Below are 9,900 nucleotides of genomic sequence, written 5' to 3' on the forward strand. Positions count from 1 at the left end.
GTATATTATGATATTATATGGCCATTGATCCTATAGCCACGTTTCTGCTTGATTCTTCCCACCTAAACATTAACTTAGCATTAAGTAATCAAATAAATGTATACCAATTTGTGTTCAATGATCTTGTTTTTATTGAAATATGTTTCTGTGATAGTCCATGACCAGGAATTTGTAGGATTTTGGAAATGATGGAATTTGGTTTGATCTATGTAGGCTTTGGATAAAATATGACTTGAGAGCCCTAGAAAAGCAAGCTCGATGCTTAGCCGGAGCTTTTCATCAGGATTGTGCCTGACAAGGTCAACAAAACCCTCTCCATCATCGACAGTGGAATTGGCATGACCAAAGCAGGTAAATATTTTAGTAAATTTCACTTCTTTTAGTTCACTTATTGATCTACTTGGCTTCCGAGAAAATCCTACAAAATGGATTCACGTAGAGATTTTGGGTGGTAAAAATTGCATCTTGTATTGAAGCTGACTCCCCTGGTTAAAACTATTGTATTTGTAATCGCTTAAAATTTCAAAAATCAAAACATTGAAAGTGGAATGGTTAGTTATGCTTGGTGTTATGTTAATTAAGTACTAATCGTCTATGATTATGTTCATAAGCTGTGAAGCTGATTGCAATTGGTTTCTGTAGATTTGGTGAACAACTTGGGTACAATTGCAAGGTCCGGAACCAAAGAGTTCATTGAAGCATTGCAAGCCGGAGCTGATGTGAGCATGATTGGGCAGTTTGGTGTTGGTTTCTACTCTGCCTATCTTGCTGCAGAGAAGGTTATTGTGACCACCAAGCGCAACGACGATGAGCAATACATCTGGGAGTCACATGCTGGTGGTTCCTTCACTGTCACATGGGATGTTAGCGACAAACAGCTTGGTAGAGGCACCAAGATCACCCTCTTCCTCAAGGAGGATCAGGTAAAGAACCAAGCTAATTGATTAAGTATTTCCTTTATATGATTAAAGAGAAAAATTGGGTACTAATTTTTTGTTGGGTTGTGATCAGTTGGAGTATTTGGAAGATAAGAGGATCAAGGACCTTGTGAAGAAGCACTCTGAGTTCATCAGCTATCCAATCTATCTCTGGACTGAGACGACTACCGAGAAGGAAATCAGCGACGATGAAGAAGAGGAAACCAAGAAGGAAGAGGAAGGAGATGTTGAAGAGGTTGATAAGGACAAGGATAAGAAATCAAAGAAGAAAAAGATAATGTTGAAGGATCACATGAGATAGAGGCATTAAGAAATAGAATAGCGGCAAGTTTAATGAATGCATTTAATTAGACTACCTTCAAGTACATTAACAATATTGTAATAATGAATCCTAGCTATTCAGTCTAAAATATTTCAATTGAAATAGTTTGTCATACTAATTAATATTTAAGATAAAGTTTATAAATATTATTCTTTTAAAAATAAAGTATATTTAGTAATTCACCTTTATTAGTTAAGAAGATTAAATTAATAGCACATCTAGTATTATACCCTTTTTGGTCATTTTACACAATCACAAATGTTTTACGTTAAAGTTTACCAAACACTATCATACTGCTTTTTTTTTTCTTTTCAAAAAGCACTTTTACAAAAATATTTACTAAACATTCTACTGCTTTATTTCACAGTTGCTTATTCTCACAGCGCAGCAGAAACAACTTTTTTTTCAAAGCACATCAATACCAAACCAGCCCTGAATCGCTTCGAAAAACTTTGCAAACCATTGACGAGATGCTTGCTTCAATCCATATAAAGATATGTTAAGGCAACAAACTAAATTCTCCCCCAGTCGCCGAAGACCTGAAGGAGGAAGCATATATATATATATTTCTTCATGAAGATCACCATGAAGAAACGCATTATTAACGTCAAGTTAATGGAGGGACCAGTGACGGGAAGCAGCAAGAGCTAAGAGGCAGCAAACAATGATCATTTTGGCGGTGGGATAGAAAGTATCATGAAAGTTAATACCTTTAAGCTGTGTATAACCCTTGGCAACCAAATGAGCCTTATAACATTCAATGGAGCCATCAGAACAATGCTTGATCTTGTAGACCCAACGACAACCAATGGGAGATTTGCCAACGGGAAGAGTGGTGAGAGTCCAAGTATTGTTGGCCTGTAATTTGGAAGCCATGATAGCCTACCAATGAGGAGAAGCAACAACTTCGACGTAAGTCTGGGGTTCAACCTATTGAGTAATAGTTGCAAGAAAAGATTGTTGTGTGGGTGAGAAACGATGATAAGTAAGGTAATTAGCAAGTGGATAACGTGTACCTGTGGTGTGACCAGACGATGAAGACGACGGAGAAGCTAGATGGGTAAGCTTAAGAGTAGGGCAATCGCACTCTCGTAACTTTAGAGGCAGAGAGGAGTGATGGCTAGAGCGACGAAGCACCAGTGCAGGAGATGCAAGAGGCACAGACGGTGCAGAAAGGGACTCTGAAGGTGTTGCAATAAGAAGTGGAGAAGGCTTAGTAGAGACAGGAGAATCTGGAGAAGACTCGAGCTAAAGAATGGCAGTAGGAGAATCACTAGACTCAGTTGGTGGAGAAGGAGGTGGAGGTGAAGAAGGGCACGGTAAAGTAGGGTTTGGAAGTAGTGGTTATGGAGGTGCAGGTAAGGAAGGGAAGATGACCGGGGATGATGTAAGTGTTGGTGCAGTGATGGATGAGGAAGAAGATGAAGAAGAATGGTAAGGGAAAATATGTTCATGAAAAACAATCTCGGCTAGTAAAAAATTTGTGAATGGTAAGATTGTAAAGCTTGTACGCTTTTTGACTAGCGGGGTACCCTAGGAAGACACATCTGTGAGCTTGGGGGCAAATTTGTGAGATATATGGGTGTCGGTTTCATAAGCAAGACAACCAAATACTTTAAGATGGGAAAAAGAAGGTTGTTTAGAGTAAAGCCGTTCAAAAGACGTTTGATGGGAAATGATTAGGGTAGGGAGACGATTAATGAGATGGACAACTGTTAGCACACGTTCACCCAAAAAATGAAGGGGAATATTAGCTTGGAAATGTAAGGCATGAGCAATTTCAAGTATGTGACGATGCTTGCGCTGGACTACCCCATTTTGTTGAGGCGTATAGACACAAGAGTGTTGATAAATTACTCCATGGTCTTGAAAGAAACCACGAAGTAAAAAAAATTCTCCACTATTGTTTACTTTTATTTGGCGAATGGCCAAATGGATGTATTAAACTGAGTGTGAACAAAAGAGAAAAAATCTTTGAGGATATGTTGTGTTTCTGATTTGTGTTGCATAAGAAAAATCCATGTGAAACGGGAATAATCATCCACTACGGTTAAGAAATATTTTGCTCCAGAAGTAAAAGCAATTTTATAAGGACCCCAAATATCACAAATGATCAAATCAAACAATTTTGTATTTGTAATGGAACTGACACCAAAAGGTAAACAACTTTGCTTGGCGAAAGGACAAACATCACAAGCATTATTTGACTTGAAAGGAAAATGCAACAAGTGTTTCGACATGAAATCTAGTCTAGAGGATCATAAGTGACCCAGACGCTGATGCCACAACTCTGTAGGGGAGAGAACAAGGTTGCAGACTCGGCGTGGACTACCAGATGTTGTGGGAGTCAATGCCACCAAATAATAGAGCCCTCCACGTTGCTTACCCAAACCAATCACCGTCTTCGTCGTCAAGTTCTACATAATACACCACAAAGGAAAAAAGGTTACGGAACATGTAATCCACTTGTAATTTGACTCACAAACATCAAATCTACTTTGAAAGTGGGCACACATTACACATCTCGCAACAAAAAAGTAGAACTCAAAGGGACATTCCTAGTGGAGACTATGTGAGCTTGCCTTCCACTTGGTAATAAAACTGGTGACAAATGGGTATTTTTGACACCATTAGTGAGTAAATCTAATGAGGAGGTTATATGATCCGTTGCACCACTATTGATTATCCATCGATGTAAGGGCAAATGGGATGTTGACAAACCTGCCTTCATGGCAGTGACATTAGCTTTTGGAGGAACGGATGCATCACCTCCTTTATTATTCATTATGTGAAGGATTTGCTGGAATTGGTTGTTAGATAACTCGGACATCACCGACTTCATCTCTTCCAAAGTGGCACATTTGGAAACTTGATTCACTGAAGAAGAAGAGTTGCCCTCCTTTTTAGAAGGCTTGCTTCCTTTTTGAGGCTTGACTTTGTGAAGATGATGCCCCGGTGGATATCCATGAAGCTGGTAACAAGTATCAATTGTGTGATAGTCATGATCACAATGAGTACAGTGCAGGGGCTTGCGACTGGAGGACCCAGATGATTGCGAACCATCTTGTTGAACAGCCATAGCTGTTGTCTCAGTGACCCTACGTGAAGCCGTAAGAGATCTTTGTTTCTCTTCCTGGGAAATTGAAGCATAGGCCTGACGAACAGTGGGTAAAGGATTCATCAATAAGACTTGTCTTCGAATGGCACCATAGGACTCATTGAGGCCCATAAGAAACTGCATCAACTTGTTCCTTTCATTCTGCGCTCCACATGTGCAGGAAGTGGAGTCACTGTAAGACGCTAGTTCATCCCACAATTTCTTCAACTTTGTGTAGTACGCAGTAACTGAAAGTTGGTCTTGAGTAAGAGAAGCGATGTCCTGTTGTAACTGGAAAATATGAGGAACATTGCTTTGTGTATAATGCTCTCGCAATTCCTGAAGGAAGATTTGTGAAAAACTAGTTCATTTGAGCAACATCAACAACATGCAATTAACAATTAAAAGGCGGAATCATGTTTATATGCACTCAAAAACAAAACTTAACCCATGAACTTCAAAGCCTAGTAGATAGGTGAACCAAGACTCAACTCAAAACAAAGTGAGTTGAGAAATCAATACCTTTGTAGATTCCTCTTTGCATAAGCAAAGGCTAATCACCCAAAGAGAGGGCCTTCATTCCTTGCATCTTAGATCCATGGATTTAGATGGATGAAAAGGTTTCTCCAAGTTCCCAAAATTGAGAACCTCTAAGTCTTCACACCAAGGTAAGATTGGAAAAGAAATGAGTGACCTTGAGGAAGTAAGATTGCTAGATGTTTTCCTCAAGGGTGGCCGGCCATTTCTAGAGAGAAAGGAGAGTTTGTGTTTCTCCAATTTCCCCAAAAAAAACCCTAAATGAATTTTGGCTATAAAGTCACACTTATACCTTAATTCATTTGAGTGGCAAACTTGTAATTAAGTCCAAAACCCACTCTTACTCTAAATGGCCGGCCTTAGGGTATTCATTGGGCTATTTGGGCCTTTGTGAATCATTATTCATTAAGTTGTCACACAACTTAAGTCAATGGACTTGACGTTCGAAGCCCATTAGGCCTTAAGGTCCAAAACTATCCCGAGGTCTTTTTAACGAACTTATTCGTTTGATTAATAATCATATTAATTAATCCTTGCCATAAATAATTAAACCATTTAATTATTCTTACTCATCTTCGTTGAATCTTCAATCTCTACCTTATACGGTGTACGATCCATTAGGTTCCTTTTAGCGAGGCAGTGGGCGATTCAAACTCTTTCAAATCGATTGTGAATTGAAACTTACTTTCAATTCTCCCGTTAGTGATAATACACTTTTAGGGCTTCCACAAACCATGGTTGACGCCTAGCAGCATGTCATGGTTACCCAAGCTAATCAGAAGAGGTGGAGAACCTATTCAGTTTTAGGATTACAAATGCAATACGGTCTTTCTCTAATACAATACTCTTGACCACATTGTTTGGTTTGATAGTTTATTCATGTCTACTATCCAATGTGAGTCTTGTGCTTATATGATTACCTTGAATGTGATTTGGAACACATTCCTAAATCTCATTCATACTTTGGCCAAAGATTCTTAATCATATCATAGAGTATTCTCCCTCAAACAGTTTGAAGGTTAGAGATCCCTTGTTGCGCATTCACTTGCCTCCATGGCTAAGTGGCTTAACCCCAACGATGCCGTGGACACCCTCCTGATGGAGTGACTTTGACATAATCAAAGATTAAGGACCTAACCACAAGACAACTGTGATGCCTCAGGTCAAAAGACTAATTTGCATTATCCCAACCATGAGTTCTCATGTGACATGAATATGAGAACTCTTCGTTGATCGTGTTCAGTGAACTCATTCTCTATTGAGCATCTACGTACTTGTCTTGATGTCACACACACCAATGACTCGAGACTAGTCACTCTCCCTGAGAGAAGACATAGCACGTACTGATCTTAACGGACTGTCAATGCCCAATTGACAATCCTATGATCAGGAACGTTTATGATGTGTCAATGAAAGAATGGTCTCATGAATCTAACTTCTTTAGATCGCATTCTTCCAATCACATATTCCTTGGACTTATCGTTTAAGCATATAACATTTATATGAGATGGCTCAAACAATAATCTTTGCCCTTTACATTTAAACTACATTAGTTTAACATTGTGAAATGTCCGTAAAGTATCATCATATGATTGGTTTTAGGGCACATTTCCAACAATTCCTCCCAAATTGCATGAGCATCAGTCATGTAGAGGATACTATCAGAAATTTCTGAATCAATAGAGTTGATAATCCACGCAACAATCATATTATTGCTTCTCTGTTATGTAGCATGGTCGTCCGGTTTGATCTTCTCGGTAGGCTGTGTGACAATACCATCAACAAAGCCGAGCTTGTTTTTGGCACTTAGGGAGATCCTCATCGCGCGTGACAAGGTAGAGTAATTGTCCCTATTAAGGGGCTTTGAAACCAACATCATAGATGGGTGATCTGAATGATGGATAAACAATAGGTTTGAAACATCAGCCTTGGAATCAGCCGCGGTCATTAGTGGCCATGACTGTCGACGGAAAAAACTATTGAAAAATAGCAAAAAAAGGGGCAGCGGCAAGAACTAGGATTTTGACCTAGCTCTTGATACCATGTAAAATAGAGTAAATATATATTTTGCGGAAGTGATTTTCTTTTATTGATACCAAGACATTTATACAAAGAAGAACTCTTGAAAGAGAAATAAATTATCCTACATTCTAGATATACAACAGGAAAATAAATCTATACAAATCAATTACAAATTTATTTCCTAAACTAAGCCAAGATATAGGAATGATATCGTTGAGTACTCTACATAGCAGAGCATTACCAACATTTTCAGTCTTCGACTCCAGTGTTGAAAATAAAACTCGGAAAAACAGTCGTGATGTCCCTGGCGTGTCAATAACATAATTAGAACACGTTTAGGAGAAGAAATGGATTGGGGAAGAACATAAAAAGAATTGAACGCGAAGGAATGACAGTAAGGGAAAGGTACTTTAAATATGGAAGGGTCATGTTCTTTAGGAGTGTTGGGTACCGAGTAGCATAAGCTTTCCATTCGTCTTTGCCAATTTTTTCATCCTTGTCAACGTCGGCATCCTCAAACGTCTGAGCTAGAAAACATAGCTTTGAGAGTGTAAAACTTCAGAATAAAGGTAAAGAACACAAGTTTAAAACATCCACAATTCTTGCCTTATCGACGATAGCTTCCAGAGTTTCATCCGGCATCTGAATGCCAGATTCCAACAAAGTAGCAACTACCATTTGCCTGACCTGAAAGCAACTGCAGCTGTTAAGGTAGAACCGTAGAAGTAATACAACACACGAATTAATTGTTTACAAAACTATGATGAACCGAAACGACAGAACTTGTTCACAGTCTCAAACACATCAAGATACTTACTTCTTCCCGCCCGATGTATCCGGTTTGCCTCAAATCATACAACCTAAATGCGACTGCAAGCAACCAAAGAGAAACAAGAAGACAATGTCGTTTAACACCAAACACCTCCAAACTTATTGTTAAGCAGCTGACATTGGGTTGTTGAGTACTTACAATCAATCTTGGCCTCAAGAGAAGCATACGGATGAAACACACTTAGTGCGTGGACAAACTCCTCAAATTCAATCACTCCATCTTTCTTTTCGTCAAAAACATCAAACACCTACACCCCATTTCATCACAGATTAAAAGGAAACAGATCAATATATATGTTGGTTCAGTGTTCAGACAAGATTGATAACGTAAATCGCTTGGAGTCACATTACATAGTTGAAAAAAATGTTGCATTGACATGGAAGGATGAAAAAGCGGCTATTAAGCTAAAGAATGTCACTAAAGAATAAAGATTATGAAATCTTCACACTTTCCTTTTTGCTTGAAAAAAAAAAAGGCAGCAACTAATTAATATATGTACCCGGAAGAGAAATTAGAGCGGATGTGCTCTCCTTATGCATCCGACATCCAATCTCCATTCCCACAGTTAGAATTAGATTAAATTAGAATATCACAAGCGAGCTTACCCTATCAAGAAAAAGATTTTCACCAGCTAGAGTTTTGAAAAGCGCCAACCTCAGCTCCTCCTGGACATGAACAACAAATAAAATTTCAGCTACTAATAAATGAAAAAAAAAATCAAGGAAAAAGATAAAATTTCCACGACCCATGTCAAAGAAATTAAAATTAAAAAACAAAAAATTGTAGAAGACGTGCATAAGTGGATGAACCTTGTGAAGTAATCCATCGTCGAGAATGGAGCTACTTAACTTGTTAAACAGTTCGCGCAATGCTTCCACTTCATTCACACTAACTGAGAGAGAGAGAGAGAGAGAGAGAGAGAGAGAGAGAGAGAGAGCGAGAAACATTATCCAATTAATTATTTATTTATTTAAAAACATATTGTCATTTCTGAAAAATTATATACTGAAGAAAAGCTATGTACAAACATGGAGAGGTGGCGGCGAGTCGAACGACATCGTCGTGGGTGAAGGAAAGGCGGTGAGGTTGACAGTGGCAATCGAAGCAACCAGCTAAGCTGAAGATGAAAGCCTCGACCAGGCCAATCAGTGGTCTGCACAACGCACAGAGAGTCTCGCCGATCTTCAGCGAGCTCGAACTCGTCTGAATTATTCACAGAAGCAGCACAGATTGGTGTTTGAGTGAAATTTTCTTTCTAATTATTTTCTCGGGAAACAAACAAACAATGAAAGATAAAAGTTAGAGAGTGAGAATAGTACCGTAAAGCTGTAGGCGGAATAATCTATACGAAATAGAAGGTCACGGATTTGCAATCTGGGTCTCTCAGCCATCGGCGTTTGCACAGAGACAGAGAGAGAGAGAGAGAGAGAGAGAGAGAGAGTTTGCCTGTGAATGCAGAAGGAAGGGAAAATATTCGTATTATCTTGTTTTATTTAAATACAACTTGAAGTTTATTGAAATGCTAGAAAGACAAAAAATTTAGTTATTAATTCAAATTTTGTAAATAATAAATTTATCATCTCACTGCTTACTGAGTACATTATTATTTTAAAAACAAATCATGAAAAAGGACTTTTGAATTAATTTAATTTTTCATTCTTCATTTATTTGATTTTGATTTGACTATTATAACCCTATGGACAAGTGATATGCTATTATTGTAGTTTTTAATGATAGAAAAATGGAATGTGGGTTTGCCAACCGGATTCTCTCTTGATTTTTTTGTAAGGATTGGGAAATTTGTAAATCGTGTTTATGCATCGTAAATTATGTAGTTAATTTTTGTTAAATATTGTTTGTATTTAATTTTAAATAAAAAATTTAAAATAATTTCTACTTGTATAATGTATGATAAATGAACATATTTTACGAATTTCTGAAATCTTTACAAAGAAGATCGGAGAGGATCCGGATCTGTGGGTTTGTAACATTTCTCCATTTTGTCACATCCTATTCCTAACACGTCATCTTATGATTATTGTACGTTAGTGTTAATAAGCTTTACACGGAACTTAATTGGATAAAACTTAAAAGGGACCCACACTCTAATCTGAAGTTACAATTATTAACAAAGAATCAAAAGCATTGATTT

General features: G+C 38.0%; 4 protein-coding genes across 7 annotated transcripts; 1 reads left to right on the forward strand and 3 right to left on the reverse strand.

The window, feature by feature from the left end:
- Positions 1–299: 299 nt before the first annotated feature.
- On the forward strand, positions 300–1,400 carry LOC137741178 (heat shock protein 83-like). Its single transcript, XM_068480986.1, has 3 exons — positions 300–351; positions 643–923; positions 1,012–1,400. Exons 1-3 carry the CDS (start codon positions 339–341, stop codon positions 1,237–1,239), a joined length of 522 nt encoding a protein of 173 aa, XP_068337087.1. The 5' UTR covers positions 300–338; the 3' UTR covers positions 1,240–1,400.
- Positions 1,401–1,637: 237 nt separating this feature from the next.
- Positions 1,638–2,136, reverse strand: LOC137740586 (uncharacterized mitochondrial protein AtMg00820-like). Its single transcript, XM_068480426.1, has 2 exons — positions 1,886–2,136; positions 1,638–1,737 (listed from the first exon to the last, which is right to left on the reverse strand). The coding sequence occupies exons 1-2, from the start codon at positions 2,134–2,136 to the stop codon at positions 1,638–1,640; spliced, it is 351 nt and encodes a 116-aa protein (XP_068336527.1).
- Positions 2,137–3,518: 1,382 nt separating this feature from the next.
- Positions 3,519–6,842, reverse strand: LOC137740587 (uncharacterized). The gene is made up of 3 exons (XM_068480427.1): positions 6,765–6,842; positions 3,986–4,696; positions 3,519–3,677 (listed from the first exon to the last, which is right to left on the reverse strand). The coding sequence occupies exons 1-3, from the start codon at positions 6,840–6,842 to the stop codon at positions 3,519–3,521; spliced, it is 948 nt and encodes a 315-aa protein (XP_068336528.1).
- Positions 6,601–9,213, reverse strand: LOC137739708 (calcineurin B-like protein 10). Of its 4 annotated transcripts, none has more exons than XM_068479388.1 (9): positions 9,068–9,202; positions 8,777–8,901; positions 8,558–8,636; positions 8,354–8,413; positions 7,887–7,995; positions 7,734–7,786; positions 7,523–7,603; positions 7,326–7,438; positions 6,601–7,220 (listed from the first exon to the last, which is right to left on the reverse strand). In XM_068479388.1, exons 1-9 carry the CDS (start codon positions 9,137–9,139, stop codon positions 7,166–7,168), a joined length of 747 nt encoding a protein of 248 aa, XP_068335489.1. In that variant the 5' UTR covers positions 9,140–9,202; the 3' UTR covers positions 6,601–7,165. The 4 variants fall into 4 exon arrangements, with proteins under 4 accessions (XP_068335489.1, XP_068335488.1, XP_068335487.1 ...); XM_068479387.1 differs by having other exon boundaries at positions 6,604–7,220; positions 7,368–7,438; positions 8,558–8,640; positions 8,777–8,951; positions 9,068–9,213; XM_068479386.1 differs by having other exon boundaries at positions 6,606–7,220; positions 8,558–8,640; positions 8,777–8,951; positions 9,068–9,213.
- Positions 9,214–9,900: the final 687 nt, after the last annotated feature.

This window comes from Pyrus communis, chromosome 7 (genome assembly GCF_963583255.1).
Source record: "Pyrus communis chromosome 7, drPyrComm1.1, whole genome shotgun sequence".
Lineage (NCBI taxonomy): Eukaryota > Viridiplantae > Streptophyta > Magnoliopsida > Rosales > Rosaceae > Pyrus > Pyrus communis.

What these genes read in the sequence shown, in the direction of transcription:
- LOC137741178 (XM_068480986.1), top strand. An exon ending in TCTTCCTCAAGGAGGATCAG is followed by an intron (nt 924 to 1,011) that starts GTAAAGAACCAA and finishes GGTTGTGATCAG; the next exon opens with TTGGAGTATTTGGAAGATAA.
- LOC137740586 (XM_068480426.1), bottom strand. Translation starts at nt 2,136, where the DNA reads ATGGCTTCCAAATTACAGGCCAACAATACTTGGACTCTCACCACTCTT. An exon ending in CTTGCTGCTTCCCGTCACTG is followed by an intron (nt 1,738 to 1,885) that starts GTCCCTCCATTA and finishes TATGGATTGAAG; the next exon opens with CAAGCATCTCGTCAATGGTT.
- LOC137740587 (XM_068480427.1), bottom strand. Translation starts at nt 6,842, where the DNA reads ATGACCGCGGCTGATTCCAAGGCTGATGTTTCAAACCTATTGTTTATC. An exon ending in ATCACCCATCTATGATGTTG is followed by an intron (nt 4,697 to 6,764) that starts GTTTCAAAGCCC and finishes ATCTTCCTTCAG; the next exon opens with GAATTGCGAGAGCATTATAC. An exon ending in CTAATGTCACTGCCATGAAG is followed by an intron (nt 3,678 to 3,985) that starts GCAGGTTTGTCA and finishes TGTATTATGTAG; the next exon opens with AACTTGACGACGAAGACGGT.
- LOC137739708 (XM_068479385.1), bottom strand. Translation starts at nt 9,139, where the DNA reads ATGGCTGAGAGACCCAGATTGCAAATCCGTGACCTTCTATTTCGTATA. An exon ending in TCTTGAGGCCAAGATTGATT is followed by an intron (nt 7,787 to 7,886) that starts GTAAGTACTCAA and finishes GGTTGCTTGCAG; the next exon opens with TCGCATTTAGGTTGTATGAT. An exon ending in GATACATCGGGCGGGAAGAA is followed by an intron (nt 7,604 to 7,733) that starts GTAAGTATCTTG and finishes AGTTGCTTTCAG; the next exon opens with GTCAGGCAAATGGTAGTTGC.